The 20277-nt window shown below is 36.9% G+C and overlaps 1 protein-coding gene across 1 annotated transcript in view; it reads right to left on the bottom strand.

Annotated features, from left to right (window-relative positions):
• LOC308669854 (mucin-5AC-like) overlaps nt 1-15066 on the bottom strand; it is a 63438-nt gene extending 48372 nt beyond the window's left edge. The window contains exons 1-10 of the mRNA XM_081330767.1: nt 14989-15066; nt 13067-13138; nt 10026-10287; nt 6991-7105; nt 5618-5708; nt 4123-4232; nt 3354-3567; nt 1641-1766; nt 1290-1407; nt 192-330 (exon numbers count right to left, since the gene is read on the bottom strand). Of these exons, the coding sequence (XP_081186893.1) occupies nt 192-330; nt 1290-1407; nt 1641-1766; nt 3354-3567; nt 4123-4232; nt 5618-5708; nt 6991-7105; nt 10026-10287; nt 13067-13138; nt 14989-15061 (1320 nt within the window). The 5' untranslated portion in view covers nt 15062-15066. The remainder of the gene's footprint in view (nt 1-191; nt 331-1289; nt 1408-1640; nt 1767-3353; nt 3568-4122; nt 4233-5617; nt 5709-6990; nt 7106-10025; nt 10288-13066; nt 13139-14988) is intronic.
• Between the last annotated feature and the right edge of the window lie 5211 nt (nt 15067-20277).

Below are 20277 nucleotides of genomic sequence, written 5' to 3' on the forward strand. Positions count from 1 at the left end.
TATAGAGAAAATGCAAGATATAAATAAAATCTAGAAATAGAAACTGGATAAACCATTGATATGATATTTATAGCAATGGATTAACATCAGGAACATCTGGAATTTTATAATTCCAGAAATAGAAGCTCAAGTTTAAGTATATACCTATGTATGGGACGAAGACATTTCTGCTAATATGAAAGATGACTTGCCTTGGTTAAAATATAATTACACTTTCCATGGAAATTATACCACACTTCATCATAGGTGGAGATATGTGATCCTCCTTCTATTGAGCAAATACCAGGACAAGGAAGCTCTGCGCAGTTCCACTCACCACCACTGCAGACACTGGAGGAAAGAGAATCTAAAGTTAGGGATTTAACTTTGAAGAAAAAGTACTTTACTTAACTTGTATTATTTTGCTATAGTATCAATTAATCCTCCACTTTGAATGCATAAATATAGACACTTTGTATGATTGAGTCAATCAATATTATCTTGTAATTCAAAAGAACTAGGGAGAAATTTTCTGACAGAACAATTAATCAGGGGAACAACCTGCCTGCATCATCATCATCTAGGGTAGGCGTGATCTACTACATGATCATAGCCTTATTTCCTGGAAACTAATAGAATGCAGGAAGTGTTTACATGTAGATTTATTTATTTATGCTGCCAGACCAAATGTAGTATTAAACATCAATATGAAACTGTGCACTAAAATATTAAAGAGAAAAATTTATAGCTTATTATCTTCCAGCATGGAAAGTTATGGCAGTGCTTAATTATGCCCAACGTATCCTTACTGCAACCATGATTGAACAATATTTTGCAATACCTTTTGAGATTTCTGAATGTTTATCAGCCAATAAAAAAGATGTGTTGTCTTCCATTGTACGTTTGGAAGAGGTCATAGCTGCAAGTATGCAAAAGCCCTTATCTCTTATCTTGTAAAGCTTTTGTCAGTCATAGTGAACAGTACTGGATTAGATGACCTGCAAAAGGTAGCATTCTATTTTCTTCTTTCTCTTAAAGAGTCTTAGATTAACAGTATGTTCTTTAGTTGACTGCTGTTCTTTAGTTACCCAGATAGTTTTAAAAATATGTCAGAATCTTCCTTTTGAATGACTCTAAAGAATAGATTAATAGCCAAATGTAATATATGCAATCTGAGAGGATAAATGGAAGTATAGACTTTAGATCAGAGCCTAAAATCAGGAAGTACAAATCAAAAATATTGACATCACAGATGAAAGCTAGATTCCTGCACAAAACATTAATTGAATGTAGCAAAAGATATTAATTACCAGGAACGGCACGGAGCTGAATATGTCATCCCTGGAGCATAGGATTCTCCATTGTAAATGCAGGAACATTGATCAAAGGGGATACAGTTTTTGCCATTGATGTCATCAAAAACAGTTCCTATGGGGAAAAATAAATTATAATGGATCTTCAATATGTGCCAGAAGAGTTTCATTTCATTGAAATTCTTCTATATCAAATTTTCTTCAGAAAGTATTGAAGAGAGTATATATAGACAATACTATTTTATTACTGTGTTTATGGCACACTAGTACAGTATACATAGCACTATATCCTTTCATTCCACTGCCCTCTCGGTAACATAATGATTTAAGCTGAAGATGGCAGCTTACCAGGTGGACAAAAGCAGCCATCTATGCAGTGATCTTCACAGACATGAGATCTTTCAGAATTAGTACAAGTATTTGCACAAGGTGAGCCACATTCTTGATACTGCATACCCAAAGAGCATGTTATTGCTGAAATAAGAACAGTAAGACCAGGTCAGTTCTCCATACAGCATATAGTGCATAAAAGAAGCCTGACATGGAATCATCATAAGTAATATGTATCATGTCATTCATTAGACTTGCAACATGCCATAAGTTTAAAGAACTCTCAGCAATTAACAAAGATAGCAGGACAATTGCATCTTAATAATCAACATCATCATAAGATCCCAATGAAAATCAAAATTAAAACCAACAAACAACACAAATCCATATAGCAGTCCCTCATAATAAAAAAGCTCTGTGGAAGAGCTTGTTTTTCAGCATCATTTGAAAACAGGGATTTGGCCTGATCTCTGCCAGAAGACTGTTTGAGATTGCATACTACCATGGAAAAGTAGCACCACAGTGCTTTAGTTCCCCTTACTTTATGAGGAGAACCAATATAGTTTCTCTTGGTACAATCAATCCAGGTTGAAGAATGCAGTACTAAGAGTATCTAGGTACCAAGAATATAAGTCTTAATACAGCAATACTAGCATTTGAAATTGCACTTGGAAGCCTGCTTGAAGCCAATGCAGGGGTCACAGCACAGGTATAATGCTTCCTGGGGACATGTGCCAGGCAACAAGTGGGCCACTACATTTTAAACTATCAGCATTTGGATAATCTCCAGAGGTGTCCCCCAAGTACACCTTGCACTAATACAGGATGCAATCCCAAGTAGCAACCGCCATTTATAATTAATTGCTTTGAACGAAATCCATTATCTTTCCAGGAATCATTTTTAAATTAAAGTGGCTACACAGCACATACTGTTTCTTGTTTTCATGTCCTTTATTTCTAATCTATGAATGCTTGCCAATCTAGCCAAATATTTTATAACTTATATACATCCATTATTATTTTTTGATGCACACACACACACACACACACACAGAGAGAGAGAGAGAGAGAGAGAGAGAGAGAGAGAGAGAGAGAGAGAGAGAGAGAGAGAGAGAGAGAAGATATCAATTCTGAGATTTTTTCTCCTTTTCTTTTGGTGTTTCATTGCTCAAGACTTCTTGAAAGCAGAAACAATATAAGCAAGAACATGATTCCTCAGTGATTTATAAACCAGTTCAGCTGTTTCTCATCTTAGCTGAATAGGTGAGCAGAAAAACAGAGCTTGTCACACACAGGCACATATCCAGTTGTTCATCCAGTTGCTTTCTTCATGTCATTGCTTAAAGAATAGTGCTAATTTGTTTTAGTGTTTTTGAAGAATGATTAAAATTGTAGTTTTTGTGACTTTCCCAATTCTTTTGAGCTGCGTATTGTCTGAGAAGGTAAGACTTGCAGCTTCTCTGATCCTTCAAGCTGTTCATAAATCTATAACCAGTACAGAGATCTGTGAAATGTAATATTTTATTTATAATGTAATATTTATTTATTGTTTTCTGTTGCACTCATATATTTTCAAGCTTCCAATTTTATAGTTTCTTGTTTTGGCAGCACATTTTAATTTCCATATTTTCAACCAAAAAGTGAATCTGAATCAAAAATCCTGCTGAAGTCTAGGGGGAGAGATTACACTCAAATCACTTTTGTCACTGTTTGGCAGAAATTTACACTTACGACATAGTTCTGGGCTTCTCCACTTTTGAGGTCGGCCACCGGCGTGAGCACATTGTCGAGAATATTCAGAGAAAGTGTCACAGAGACAGGAGGATTTTTCAACTTCATCACAGAGACACAGGTCATGTACACAGGCATCAATGTAGCTTTTCACTCCCACAATATCATTACATTCAGAAAATGCAGAACCAGTCAGTATTTTCCGACAAATATCCTGGTTGTAAAAAACAAAAGGCCAAAGATTTTATGAAACGATTTCCTTCTAAAATGGGGCCCTTCCCTTTAAAAAGAAGCCCCTCATTTTTCATGCTTATATCATAGATTCAATCACTATATTTTACACAGTAACATAAGCCCTTTCTCCAAAGTTAGATTCCAACCTAAGATGTCAGACCCCAAACCAAGATTAATATGTGGTAATTCTTCCAAGCTGAGTTCTTTATTGTTTCACACAGAAGAAAAATCTTGCCAGACTGAGCAGTCTGCTATCTGGATCTACAATATAGTCTGTGAACTATTAAGGTGGGGCTGCCTTCACTATCCTCATACATAACATCTGAACTGAGTTTGCTTCTTATTCCTCTGGAATGCATCCTCTCCTTCCTGAAATTTCACTTCCTCACTACCTTCTATCACACAAAATATTATAATATAGCTGTGGAGTGGATTGAGTGAGAATCCATTATTTTCAGTGAAATGGCAACTAATACATTTTAAACTCCAGATTCTAGAATCCTTATGCAAATCAGACAAGAAAGAAAATTCTCACATATTCATCAGTGCAGTTCTTCTGAGAAGGAGGTATAGGATCCTCACAATCTTCTGTTGGATCATTCTCCTTCCATTGGTTCCCAAACTGGAAGTCTGTTATGGGGGCATCTTCGAAAAATAAAGTCATAATAGAGATTTGCATGCTAATAGTAGCCTTGGTGGAGCAGTGGGCTAATGCCTCCTTAAGTAACACCAGCTGCCTGCAATTAGTGCAGGTTCGCATCCCACCAGGCTCAAGGTTGACTCACCCTTCCATCCTTCTGACGTAGGTAAAATGAGGACCCAGATTGTTGGGGGCAATAAGCTGACTTTGTAATAATGCTGCTTGTGGGGGGGGGGGGCGAAAGCCCTAATAAGCAGGCATATACATAGAATGAAGGCTATTGCTAAGCACATTTGATTTGTGCTTAGATTGTAAGCCGCCCTGAGTCTTCGGAGAAGGGCGGGATATAAATGGGATTTTTTAAAAAAATAGTACCTCTGGCTAAGATTCCCTTTCAGGAAAGCCATGTCAAATTAGCTATGAAAGCCAATGTGCACGCACCGGCCAGCCATTTTTTGGCCCGCTGACCAGGCCTCGGACCATAGGTTGGGGACCCCTATTCTTGATAACACTATGAAAGTACTTTGCCACTGGATTCTACAGGAAAGGTTTTTATTATTGTTGTTGTTTAACTTTTCAGTACAATTTATGACCCTGATATCGTGTTAAAGAGGAAAAAACCATTTTGTTTTAGTTTCAAATGTCAAACATTCTCTTCTTACAAACGTAATATAATAAAACAGACATATCAAACACAAGGCCCGGGGGCCAGATCCGGCCCCTGAAGTGGTTTCATGCGGCCCGCGAAGCCATCCTGGAAACAGTGAGGGAACAGCCCCCACTGCCTTGGCCCTGGCCCAGAGACCCTCCTTCTGCCAGAGACCCTCAGATCGGTCCCACTCCTGCCCAGGCCCCCATAGGCACCCTTGATGCCAACGATGTAGAGCTGGCCACGCCCACCCAGTAGGCCATTCACACTCTAGCCACGCCCACCCAGTAGGCCACGCCCACCCAGGCCACACCCACCCAGCCCCTTGAGGGCAACCGCAATGCTGATGCGGCCCTCAATGAAATTGAGTTTGACACCCGTGTAATAAAATATCTACATATTCATTTTAAAATCACAAATGATTTGATATTTTTAAGTCAGAGAACAAAGTGACTAAAGTACTAAGTTTGAGAACACTTAAAGTTTGAAAACTTTGTTTTGGTGAATATAGAACCTCATATTCACCCAACGTCTAAAGATGATAAAACTGAAGAATGACAGGTATGATGCAAAATTACAAAGATCAAAATATTCAGAAAAAAACCCCAGTTTTTTCTGCTATTCCAACATATTGAAAAGTCAGGATTATGAAAAATTAGAGTATGTTTCTGTAGCACTCATTGAATAAAGAGCCATAAACTGTAACAATTAAATTCATTAAGCCCTTTTTTTAATACTTACTCTCGAAATAAAATTCTTTGTACTTTGGAATGCCGTTAAAATCTCCACAAAGTCCACAGGTGTGATTGGCATATTTTTCATCAAGTTCCAGCTGAAATTACATATGAGAAAGTTGATAACATGTACAGGTAGTCCTTGACTTAGAACAATTCATTTAGTGACCATTCAAAGTTACAATGGCACTGAAAAAAGTGATTATGACCATTTTTATTTTAATTCCATTTATATCCCGCCCTTCTCCGAAGACTCAGACACACACAATGACCGTTGTAGTATCCCCATAGTCACATGATCAAAATTTGGATGCTTGGCAACTAACTATATACTCCAAATGTGCTTTCGTCTTTAAAAACAAAAATCAAATGTCAAGTGTGGAAACATACTTGGTAGCTTACTTCTGTGACAAAGGATTTTTAAATAAGATATTTAAGGACATTAATGTTAAAAAGAACATTCCTTGTCTTTATAGCTAGTCTGAGAAGTTTAAAGGAGGAACAAATATTACTTTGGTATTTGCATTTCTACTCAATGTCTTATTTTATTGCATTTATTATATTCTACTTTTTCTCTGAGAACTCAAGCTGTTATACAGAGGATCATTCCTTAGGCTTATCTCATAACAACAATTTGTAAGATAGATTGACCAGAGAGAGAATTATTACCTCAGCCATGTTTCAGTGGAGATTAAACCTGAGACTCCCCAATTACAATAAAGTCCCCTATTTAATTGTTATATTACCCTGATTTGCTAATTGATTAATGCTTAATTTGAGCCATCTCTTTGCTTCTTATATTAAACTTGAACTTAGATGTAGAGTTATGATTCCAGCTTAGCCATCTCTTTTCATTATTATCCATTTTGGATGATGAAATGAGGCTCCCTCAAGCACCAAGGGAGAACATTTCAGTATGTAACTGCCACTTCTGAGATGGTCCCCTTGCAAGTAAACCTGACTTTTGAATTTTAGTGATCATATCTGTATTTAGAGGGATGATCTGGTTGCAAGTCATGTGTGGCCTTATTTATGTGTCCATAAGCAAAGCCTTGGCCCAATAAGCAACTAGTGCCGTTTTCAACAGGCAATGTGATTATTGCCCACTTGGCTGTGGCTTTTAGCATTATCAGGACCTCCGAATCAAGCACAAAGATAGCTTAACTTCAATTGTCTCTTTATGTTGGAAGTGAGCTCTAAAAGTGAGAATGATCAGAAATCACAGAATTCAGGAAGTGTGCTGGAGACAAAAAGAAAAAAAACCCAGAATGGAACAGAGTGTATCTTGAAAGAAGCTGGCATCTCAAAAAAGACCATTCCATCCATCCGTATTTTGTTACAGCTCACATTTATCAGTTCTTTACATCATCATATACTTACCATTACACTGTCGTCTTTATTCCACATTAGGGTTAAGCCCATCTTACTGTTCACTTTAATATAGCTGAGAAAATTCTCTATTTCAAATCCAGGTCCATTGTAAGGTAAGCGAACCCTGATAAGAATGCATTAGAAATACAGAGTGTCATTTATGTCACAATATCTACTTGCCTCATTTTTATGGAATTGTAGGGAGGCAGTATTTATTGGTTTCATTTTTTTTTTTTGAAGAGAGGTATTGAAGTCTTGATGATGTTTTGTATTATTGTTAATATAAAAAATATGGGCAGAACATAGGCAAATAGTAGCTTAAACAGCCACCATTGTCTTTAGACATCCACTAGTCCTAAAATGGGTGTAATTTCTTCTCCACTTTCTACTTTCTAAGCATACTTTTCCATATTACATTGAGTGCTCCTGACTATTTCCAATAGTGTACTTGAGTTGAAAGCTAAATGCAACAGATCACTGGCTATTTTGGCAGAGGCAGGAATGCCCCTTCAACTGAATCACTACTTATTGTGACTTGTAATATCTTTAGAACTATAGTTAATGTGAGTGCTAATTGATAATACTCAATTATGAATGATTAGAAAAACAAACAATGCACTGACAGACTTAATAATAATAATAAACTCATGGAGAAATCTAACAAATTCAAGGAAGAAAAATATTAATTAAAAAACTTTCTGGCCTCATTCAAATCCCAGCTCTCTCTTTATAAAGCGAGTTCAGCTAGTCCTGGACTTACAGCCATTCATTTAGTGACCAAAGTTACAGCAGTGACCATTTTTCACACTTACAATCAGTGCTTTTTTTGTAAAAGAAAAAGGTGCCGGAATTCACACATGTCATACAACCTGACTTGCCTAACCTACAAGGTTCCATCCAAAAAAGGTGCCGGAACTCCGTTCTGAGCGTTCTATGAGAAAAAAAAGCCCTGCTTACAATCATTGCAGTATCAAAATTCGGATGCTTGGTAACTGGCTCATATTTATGACTGTTGTTGTGTCCCAAGGTCATGTGACCCCTTTTGCGATCTTCTGACAAGCAAAGTCAATGGGGAAGCCAGATTTGCTTTAATGATTACATGACTCACTTAAGGACTGCAGTGATTCACTTAACAACTGTGGCAAGAAAGGTCGTAAAAAGGGGCAAAACTTCACTTAACAACTACCTTGCTTAGCAATGGAAATTTTTGGATCAACTGTGGTCTTAAGTTGAGGTCTATCTGTGTATTAAAAATTACACTATTACAATATTCATTATACGGATAGCTCTAAAATCCATAAGGCAGTAAGAAAGGATTATTCTGTAAAAGAATTGCTTCTTATACCTACATATTTTCATACTTCTTCTTTGTATATTTAAATTCAACTTTGTATACACACACACACACACACACACACACACACACACAGTACTGTACATACATCTTTCTCAGAAAAGAAAGGTGGTGGTGGGGACTGTCCAGTGGAAGGTCATAGAGTTTGCAGTCTAGCATGAATACCCTGCAACCTGTTGCCCAGGTGTCTCAGTCTGGATAAATTGGCTTAAAGCCAAGCCTGCATGACAATTAAACACTGGACACATCTTCCTGGACACAAGCATCTTAAATTATAAATACAGATATGCCTATAGGCAAGCTACTCCCAGTGTAAGGTTCTTTGAATGTTCCAACCATCAGTTTCAATGAGCACGACCAATGAACAGAGATCTATATTGGTGAAGGTGAATTTAAAGAGATAGCAAATATATAAAATCTAAATGAGACTTCCTATTCCTTTCCAAATCCCAAACTACAGTAATTTGTTCTTGCCCTCTCCTATTGGCTAGAAGAGCAGTTTCAGGTGGATAATTTTTTCTAACCATTATATAGCCTCTTCAGATTCTTTGGTGACAGAGCTATCAACTCACCTAAGGATTGCCTCAGTGCAACCCTTCCTATATTTAAACCCACAACAGAAAAAAAGGTAATCTAATGATATTTTATTTATTTATTTATTTTATTATATTTATATACCGCCCTTTCCCGAAGGACTCAGGGCGGTTTACAGGGTGATTAAAACAAAAAATACAAAAGTTAAAAACAGATTTAAAAAAATTATATCCATCCCTGAACAAATAAAACCCCAGTTAAAATTAAAATTAAAATTAAAATTCTCAGCCTGGGCCAGAGAGCTCGAAGAGCCAGATCTTCAGGTCCCGGCGGAACGAACGGAGGTCGGGGGCGGTCCTAAGCTCCACTGGCAGCTGGTTCCAAAGGGCAGGCGCACCCACTGAGAAGGCCCTATCCCTGGGTGTTGTCCGCCGGCAATCTTTTACCGGCGGCACCCTGAGAAGACCCTCCCTGTGAGAGCGCACTGGACGAAGGGAGCTTGATGCCGGCAGCAGGTGTTCCCTCAGATAACCCGGACCCAAGCCATTTAGGGCTCTATAGGTCATCACCAGCACCTTGAATCTCACCCGGAGGGCAACCGGGAGCCAATGCAGCTCGCGGAGTAGAGGTGTTACATGGGAGTAAGTATTTGGACTTCTTTTCTTCCACATGTATACTGTACATAACTTCTTATCATGGTATTCTGCTTGTTTCTTTCCTCATGTTCCAAAAGTTAGAAGTAACAGAACCTGATCCAAAAAAATCTAACTTATCTTATAATGCCACCTAGGATGTCCTCAAAGCTTGCACTCATTTGTAGGAGTTTTGACATTACAAACATCTGCATCTTCAGGCACGTTTGGTCACAGCAGTCAATACTAACCACAATGGTGACAGAACGTGCTTCTGTGTTATCACAATCCATTCTCTGCCATTTTGTATTTATGGTCTAGTGTTGTATGCAAATATGTAAAGGCTGAGTTTGTGTCACAATGCATGATTTCCCCTCTCTTATCCCTCTCTTGTGGATGCCTATGTCTGTAGTCTATACTTCTACATGAAAATTTTGAAAAATACAAGTTCAGAACATGTTGTGAATTCTAGATGAGAATCTCCAAAAAATAAAATTATTCAGCATGCAGAATTAAGGACTTACCGTTGGCTATTTACCAAAATTTGATCCTTTTTTATTTCTAAATCTGTTCCATCCAGCCTCATGGTGACTTCTGTAATAGTAGAGGTGTTCTCAACACTTTGGCGTCTAATTTGTATGTTGAAGTCCTTAAATGGTGTATTGCAATGGGAAGCAAATAGGTACTTGCAGACCCCAGGAAAATTATAGATGTTACCATCAAATGTCTTGAAGTGAAAGGTACCCCATGTGCTGCAGACCCGTCCATTATGAGCTGAGTGGAAGGCTGTGAAACCCCAAGAGGATGTAAAGAATTAATACATATACCTTCCACCATTATTACATGTTCTTTGAGGTGGATAAATAGATAACTAGGGAGGCACAGAGCACAAACATTTAGATAGGAAAGAACTTTGCAACATTTGGATCCTTCTCCACTTTTGCTCAGCTGATTCCTTTTTTAAATATTCTTGACTTAGAAATGGAATAATAACAGTTCTGGATTTTCCCTAGGCCAGGGTCCCCTACTCTAATGTCCTTCCAAGTGTGATGAAGACCAACATATCTGCTATCATGGTGGAGAAAGCTCTTCTAGAGGAAAACTAGCCTGGAGGAAGCTGAGTAATTGTGGAACAATCACGAAGCAAATCCACAAGATTAAAATTACTGCCTCATTCCTGTGTATCAACTGGAGTAAACCATAATTAGACACTTAGTAACATGAGTTTGCTAACATGCAAACAAACAAGGTCAGCATTAGTATAAGAAGTCTTGTGCCTTTAGCAGACAACAACAGGCAACAGATATCTCTGCATCATGACAGATTTAAAACTGCTTGCAAAAGTCTGTAAATACAGCTCAGCAGATTACTATTGGAAATAAGAGCAGAATAGAGTTGGAAGGGATCTTGGAGGTCTTCTCGTCCAACCCACTGCTCAAGCAGGAGACCCTATACCATTTCAGACAGGTGGCTGTCCAGTCTTTTCTTAAAAACCTCCAGTGATGAAGCACCTACAACTTCTGAAGTCCAGCTGTTCCACTGCTTAATTGTTAAGTTTCTCCTTAATTCTAGGTTGCTTGTCTCCTTGATTAGTTTCCATCCATTGTTTCTTGTCTTGCCTTCTGGAGCTTTGGAAAATAAGCTGACTCCCTCTTCTTTGTGGCAGCCCCTCAAATACTGAAATCCTGCTGTCATATCACCCCTCATCCTTCTCTTCTCCAGACTAGCCATTCCCAAATCCTGCAACCATCCTTCATAAGTTTTTGCATCCAGGTCTTTAATCATCTTAGTTGCTCTTCTCTTTTCCAAAGTCTCCACATTTTTTTTTGTAATGTGGTGACCAAAACTGGATGCGGTATTCCAGAAGTGGTTTTACTAAGGATTTATGAAGCGGTACTGATACTTCATGTGATTTTGATTCTATGGGACATAGGAGAAATAGGATCCTTGAAAACAGTATGGAGCAAACAGGAGGGAACCAGATGCTTTGTTTCAGATCCAGCAGTGATAGAGAAATAAGAGACTAAGGACATTAAAGATAAGTTTCCCAAGACCCAGTGAAAGAAACTTACAGTAGAGAAAAAAAAACATACTGGGCATGCTGGGAATTGTCTACATAGTGGTGATATCTTCCTTGAAAAATTTCCCGAGTACATTCACTGTACTTAGGGATTGCTTTATAGTTTTTAATCACTAGTTTGGGTATTCAATATTGACTAATGGTCTATGTCTCTTTTCTTATAGCATTTTTTGTTTACCACAGTTTACCTTTTTCTTCAAAAAATTGTTTAAAGTAAGAAAAACATGGGTTGTTCCCTCATTTTTGGGTAACATTTTTGACAAGCCCCTGCAGTTTGCTTGGCAAGGTTTGAAAAGCAGTTTGCCCTTGCCGTATTCTTAGGGCTGAGAGAGAGTGGTGGGCCTAAGGCACAGGTCTGCGACCCGCAGCTCCGGAGCCGCATGCGGCTCTTTCAGCCGTCTCCTGCGGCTCCCAGTCCTCTGCTATGTGTAGTCCCCCCCAAAAAAAAGTGGGACTAAAAAAGTTCAACCAATCAATTCAAATATGCAGGGTAGGTGCATATCTCGCCTTGCCTCCACTCTTCAAACCCTGTTCTGCGCATGTGCGCATGTACGCGCATGCGCACACATTTTTTTTTGCGGCTCCCAGTTTTTCCTTTTGTGAGGGAACCGGTTCCAAGTGGCTCTTTCACTGTTTCAGGTTGCTGACCCCTGGCCTAAGGTCATCTAACTGGCTTCATGTCTAAGACGGAACTAGAAGAAGTCTTCTGGTTTTCAGCCTATTGTCTTAAAGTACACGAAAGTATACCAAAATAATCCCCAAGCCCAAATCCAGTTAGATAAAAAGCAGAATAAAAAAGCCCAGCAGCAAATGCAATAATATGGATGTGGTAAAATTCAGAATGTAAAATCAGCAGCAATACAACAACAACAACAAAAAAACCCTTGAACAAATAAAATCATTTAAACTGTTACTAAAATTTCTAAAGAATAGCTGCCAGACATGATGATTTATGGAATTCTTTCCAAATCTGTTTTGAGATATTTGATGTTACTTATCTGCTGAATTATCCACCAATCTGTGTACAGGTAGTCCTTGACTTACAACAGTTCCTTTAGTGACCGTTTGAAGTTACAATGGCACTGGAAGAAAGTGACTTATGACCATTTTTCACACTTATGACCCCATGGCCACATGATCAAAATTGAGATGCTTGGCAACTGACTCACATTTATGACGTGAGTATCCAAGGGTCATGTGATCACCTTTTGCAATCTTTTGATAAGCAAATTCAATGGGGAAACCAGATTCATTTAACAACCATGTTATTAATTTAACAACCACAGTGATTCACTTAACAAGTGTGGCAAGAAAGGTTGTAAAATTGGGCAAGACTGACTTAACAAATTTCTCACTTAGCAACATGAATTTTGGATTCAATTGTGTCCATAAGTCAAGGACTATCTGTATCAGATGCTTTATTAATATTGTTGGCTCCATGACTAAATCTCATAAATACAAGAAGATTTCATTTTAGTCACTTACATGATATAACAGGCATTGTTTTCAATGGTGGGAGGACGGTGACTCTTTCAGGTACATCTTCTGCACTTGAAGCTGCAGACAAACAAAAAACATTTGCTTATTTGTGTGCACACACACACAGCAGAAGCAGTCAAACAAGGGCCTCAATGGGTGAACAATAATAAAATTATGTGATACAAATGAGCAGAGCTTGAATTTTTCATTGTTTCCCCCTCTTTTTTACTTCCATGAATAAATTCAGTTTATGCCTCTTTTCTTTTCCTGATAAAATTGAACGCATCTCTTTTATTGAAGATTTAATGATAAATTTCATTGGTTTTGATACAGGCGGTCAGATATTCACACAAAGGGATGTCAAGACACACCTCCCATTTTCTCATCTCTGTCCCATTCCTTCATCATGTACCCTCAAGACATATTGACTTTCTAGACCCAATTTTATTGACTTTCCGTACAGTTATGTGGAAACTATTTGCGGGAGAAAGTTCCACATAAAATGTAGAAAAATAGGACATTTTAAAAAATTGCAGAGATTCTTGAGATCCACCAACAATTAATACAGTATAACATCTAATTAAAATGAAGAAATATTTTATATGGGCATAATGTACCAATAGTCATATCCATAATAATCTTGTTTGTCTGAATGGGGAAAAAATGATATTCTACCGCAACTGGTGGAATCAAGGATTAAAGTTAGAGATTAATTACAATCAGTGGAGATGATTGAAATGAATAATTTCTTCATTTCTATTTTATATATTCAAAGGGCTTATAAATTGATGTTGTAACAGGATATGTGTTTCAATTCAGGGGAGGGGCAGTAACTATCAGATGCATCACGGGATGCAGTAGAACAGGTATCCTTAATGGTTCTTCAATGAGATGAAAGCATATTGGTCTTTGAAAAACAGCCAAATGGAAAACATTTTAGTCTAAATTCAGATCAAAAATTTGATTACCATTCATTTGCCATTAAAAAGGCTGTATGTCATATCTTCATATGAGTGCAAAAAAAATAAAGAAAACTGACTCTTTGTTCCTATCTGGTGGCTATCCAGATTTTGTAATCCAGGAAAAAAATGAAGTCAGATGCAAAGACATGGGTGTCTGAACAACTGAGTCTCATTCCATCTCTCCATTTATATAGTTAAGAAGAATGAATAACTTCTTCTGTCTCAACAATATCCAAATTTTGATAGGAGACTTAATCTACTTAAAAAACAGCAACCAACATATACAGAATATAATCTCATGTCTACCAAACTGCACAAGTTTATTGTCTAGATAAAGGGAAGCTGTTAACTGTTATTGTTCATTGAAGGTTAATTATAAACTGCAAGGTTTAATATTTTATTTAAAAATGAAATAGTTCAAGATCTTCTTTTTAGGCCAAAAATGCCTCACTCATTTCAATCTCTTCAAATAAGTAATATACTTCAAAAGGGATATTGTTATTTTTTCTGAATATTAAATTTCCAAATTCTATATAGGCTTTACAAATTAAAGAAGGTGCTGGAATAACTTAAAAAGTCTTTCTTCTGAAAGGATTCTAAACGCAAGACACAGAGTAAACTTCATCAGTACAAGTTAATTATTTTGATAAGAAACTTGTATTCAGGATGAAATAACTTTTGAAGAGAGTTATACTTTTATAAGATTAGATTTAATCTTCAAAGCCTTCTTCATAGATATGTCGTTAAGCATTTTTTTTACTTCAGGCTGCATCAAATTAAAAGGTTTCCTTCAATGAAGATACATTAAATATTTAGTTCAAATAGTATTAACTGTTGGGGAAAGGAACTTGCTGAAATTGAAAAATCCATTTGATTTTCAAATCAAATGAATTGTGTTTTTCAAAATCAATTTATTATATAATTGCTTTTTTTTACAAATATACCATAACAAATTACAGTTTTTACCTTTCTGTTGGATACAGCAGATCACTAGAATTACAACCCATAATGGTATCCTGGGTCCTCTACCAAACCCCATCTTGAATGGAGCTTGGTAGCAATGTGTGCAGCCAGCCTCTGACCAGTAGAACAAAGTCATCTGAACCCTTAAACTCTTATATAGTGTGAGATTTGGGCTATTTTTCCATCCAACCAACAAGGTGGAGCTGTCAGAGGTAAATAGAGGATGCTCTTCCATTTCCTTGATGTTAACTAAGAATGTTTGCTTTTGGTGAGGTGTATTGTTTTTTGTCAAAGTTCCATCTAGTGAGGAAAACCAGAAATGAATCCTTTGACAAAAAATAAAAAAAATAAAATTGAAGATCCTGGAAAAAAAATAAGATCAAGGATCTTTTGAGTAAGAACATGATTTTGTGGATAACAAACAAACTATTATTTAAAGTTCTGGATATTACTAAGTATTGTTGTTAAGCATTGATTAAATGGGGAACATAGAAAAGAAGTAAGATTTCTATTATCTTGAGCCAATATCTCAGCACTGGGGATGCTTGCTTGTACAGTACTCAGGACTAATGAGGTTTAAGATTTGAATGACCCAACTCTTATGATTTCTCCTAATACATCAGAGATAGAGGCACTGAATAAGGAGCACAACAGAAACTCCATGCTCAGTAGCCTTTCTGCTCATCAGATTCAGACTGGTATCACTATCTGAAAAAAAAGTTTGATTGGATAGTGAAAAAAAATATTTGATTGGATAGTGAGAACCTAACAAGTAAGGATCAGAGAGTTGTTGGGAAACAGGCCTGTTCCATAACTTGCTCTGTGCACAGTATAGTAGACTGCCCTAAATTAATGGTGAAATATGTTTCTACTGCAAGTCATGAAAAATGAGAGGAAACAGACATAGCTCTGCCACCATGCTTGAGAGTCTGGCAATGGTGGGGAGTTTTTATAATGGCTTTGTAAAAGTAGACTTTTTGGAGTGGACTTTGGCTACTGACCATGGTTATTTGAGGTTATCAATGTTTTATATGTACGTATCAGATTATATGTATGTGTATCGGTTTTAACTTGTTTTTTAATTGGATTATTGTTTTAGCTGTGTAAGTCACCCAGAGTCACTAAGCCCAGAGATGAGCAGCTGTACAAATTGAATAGACAAATAGCAAATAAAGGTGACAAATGGTTATGCTCAGTCTTGAAATGAAAAATGTAATTTGAGGCTTGATGTGAAGCTCTGGACTAGAAGACAATGTCTAAAATAAATCCATTGGTGGAATAACGATGTAGAGCACACAGTTTTTCAGCATGACTGATAGAAAAACTAAGCTCCCCGCTGTTTTGATACTCTTCAAGAGGTTGATTTGCTTCTATCTGTTGGCACCCATAGTTGCTACCTAAGCTACTGTGTTGTCATGAATGTTCATTTATATTCTAAGTACTTAAAACAAATTAATCCAAATGACAGTGGAGATAAACTGTGCAACGCCTGGCAGAGAGAAATGCCATAGAAACCAAGAAGAGAGTGATTATACTTACTAGCTTTGCATACATGTGGAATTTTCTGATTAACAAACATTTATTGTTGCACTATAGTAGCAAATAAAAAACAGCTTTCCATATTGCCCTGATTTATAGTTTTAGCTATTTATTTTTACTGAAAAAAAAGATCATGAGATTCACCATAATGAGATATGGTAAATGTGAGAACCTCTGCTACATATTCTACATGCTAATACTAAAGCAAAGCTAACAAGCAGGAAGAATATCCATAATCTGAGAACAAAGTTGTTTGAGAATAAATGTATTTGATTAAATAGACAAGCACACAGTTACTCGTCTAAAACATCTGCAGAGTTATTGTTCTGGTATTATTTATTGACTTGTTTTGAAATGATTTATTTTCAACTCTCTGTAAAATTATGTCCTTATCTGGAAATTCATTTCTAGAATGGTTTTCCCTTACCTACCCTGCCCTTCCCTTCCCATCTTTTAAATACTTATTTTTTTCTTAACATGTTGCTTTTAGAAACAACATGTAATATTGGGCAGTGTTGAGCTTCAGGGTTTAGTGACTGTGATCTATGTATCAGATTTCTCGATCTTTCACCAGCGATTGTGGCTGGTACCTTCAAGAAATGTCAAGAAATCTGTTGTACAGACCACAGCCACTAAACCAGAAGCTCATCATAACCCAAAGATATTGGCTATGAAAGCCTACACCAGTAAAACATATAATATTGCTTATATGCTGTCTTTTTCAATCTACACTCCTTTACATAGGAAGGAAGAAATATGGATTCCACTAACCCCAATTAGGATCTAGCATAATGGCTGCACAATAGGAGTCTTGGTGCAACATACATATGAAAGGCTCAGGATTGGCAAAACCTGAAGTATGACAATCAATGCCTTAAAATATATTTTGGACACTTTCTTCAGGGTACTTGACAGCTTATGTAATTATATGTGTATTTTTGCTGTTGATATTCAATAAATTGTGATAATGATGAAAGTGTCTACTAAACACATGTGCAACAAAAATTATATGCCTTTTATTTAAAAAAGAATGAATGAGATAGTTTTTTTTGTTACATTTCCTAGATAGTTTATTCTTATCATCATTTCATGTGCACCTCTTAATCTTGATGTTTTTATTTTTTGAAATAATATCTTCTACAAATCTTTTTAAGGGGAGTAAAATTTCCCAACAACCAATTCAAATGCAATTGTATTGTGTCATTGATCATCTTGTCAATGACTTCAGTATTGTTAGTTAGGATATTGTTATTAAAGTTAATTTATGATGTTTACAAGTCCAATTTTGGTTTGGGTAACATTTCTGGCTGAAAAAAAAGGAAGATACAAAAATAAAATAAAAGCAAACAGTGGAAGGAAGGAAACACTGTAGAACCAAGAAGAGATCTTAGCAGATCCCAGTAAGAATCCCTGTGTGTTCTAGATCCTATTAATAAAGAAATTGGAAAAGGTCAATTATATCCATACTGCTCCACATATTTGTCAAAAGGATTAAATGAACACAATAATCGGCTGCCACGATGTTTTCATCCTCTGTGGTTGAATATTTTTTGTTCTGTCAACATGTATATTTAAACAATAAATATCCAAAAGAATGTTGCTGACAGAAAGAAGGAGGAAATGCTAATTATTTGCAAGGAACTGATGAATGGCGAAATTCCCCTTCATACTTTCCTAATCCTATGATTAAAAATGATTTTGTAGAACAATCTCATAGGGAATAAATAAAAGTTGCTTGAAGAGCTGTTTTTCTCCCACTGAGCACAAAGCTTTTATCAACAGTGTATACTTTACTTAGAATAAATGATTGTAGTCGTAGATCTTTAAGAAGGACTGTATGGAGACACAGAAGGACAATGATTTTTTTTTATATATAGCAAAGCTGAAATCTATTCCATTAGTTCCTTAAATAATTTGAAACCCCTTGGTTATAAAACCGAATGTTGATTAGGATAATTGTATGAAACTATTTTATTAAATAAAACTTTTTATTGCATTTTGGATATGCAACCTTCTGAACATATAAAACACATGATAGTCATGATAGTCTATTGAAACCCTCACACACACACACACACACACACACACACACACACACACACCACTGGATAATAAATTAACACCATCTAAAATGCTACAAAAGAGAGTATTTTTTTTAAAAAAGAATTACCCACAACATTTCATCAGACAATAAGCTACAGAAGGCAAAGAATAAGGAAACCATTCAAAGGGGCTCTCCCAAGTGGTATAGAAAATTTTAACTATATAGTACTAAAAGTATTCGGAGGTTATATTGTTTGTTTCAGTTGATACAGGAAGCCACTGAACTTTCATTAAAAAGTATAATATTAAATCAGGCTTATTAGGAAAAGATATCTCCTTGAGATACCCTAATCCTAGATTATTTGTGACTTAAAACCTAAATCTTCTTTTCATACCAGAAACAGAAATTGTCTGAGGAAATCTATCTCAAGTTACAACAGAATAACAGTATTGGAAGGGACCTTGGAATCTTCTAGTCCAGAGGTCCCCAACCTTTTGGGCACCAGGGACTGATTCCATGAAGACAGGTTTTTCCACAGACCGGAGAGTGTGTGGTTTTGTGTGCTGCCTGCATCCTGCAGATGGGGCTTTGCTTGTTTGTGCGAACCAGTTGCTGGCATGCTGCAGCCCAGTAATGGTCCACGGACTGGGAGTTGGGGACCCCTGTTCTAGTCCAACCCCTGCACACGCAGGAGATCTAACAGATGTGTAGGTTAGGGGTCTTCTTGGAAAATCAGTGATAGCAGTGGCCAGGAGACTCTGGTAAAGCAATGTTTCAGCCTTGGCAACTTTTAATATATGGGGACTTTAACAGGGGATTCTGGGAGTTGAAGTCCACACATTTTAAAGTTGACAATGTTAAGAAAGATAAGGTAAAGGTAAAGGTTCCCCCGCACATGCGTGCTAGTCGTTTCTGACTCTAGGGGCCAGTGCTCATCTCTGTTTCAAAACTGAAGAGCCAGCGCTTGTCCGAAGATGTCTCCGTGGTCATGTGGCCGGCATGACTAGACGCCAAAGACGCACGGAACGCTGTTACCTTCCCACCGTAGTGATCCCTATTTTTCTACATGCATTTTTACGTGCTTTCGAACTGCTAGGTTGGCAGAAGCTGGGACGAGTAACAGGCGCTCACTCTGTTACGCGGCACTCGGGATTTGACCCGCCAAACTGCCGACCTTCTGATCGACAAGTTCAGCGTCCTAACCCACTGAGCCACCGCGTCCCTTTAAGAAAGATAGTTCTAGGTTATTTTAAAGATGTTGACTATTGTATTGCTTCAGGATTTCAATCAATACTTTCTTCTAGGTTTATCCAGAATCATATAGTGATATGTTAGGGTCTTGAAAGGCAAATCAATTACATGACATTACATAAAAAGAAATGTTTCCAGAACTGTAGTTACAAAAAAAAAATCCCCATTAATTTCTCTGGAAACAGATTCACAAGGTCCACTCACTTTTAGCAACTCTGTTCAGAGTTCACCATCCATTTCATTTAAAAAAAGAAAAGTAGTTACTTTTCAAAAAAAGATCCTAAAGTTGGGAAGTTTAGATTTGACAACCTTACATCACAGAAATATATGTAACAAGAAAATCTGGATGCAAAATAAGTTCTTAGGACTCTTGTGTATATTTATCAAAATTGTACACATTGCAATGTAAGAGAAACCTATGGGATTAGAGGTCACAAATTTCTTCCACAGGAACACCT

Source organism: Vipera berus, assembly GCF_964194415.1.
Source record: "Vipera berus genome assembly, chromosome: 1".
Classification (NCBI taxonomy): Eukaryota; Metazoa; Chordata; class Lepidosauria; order Squamata; family Viperidae; genus Vipera; species Vipera berus.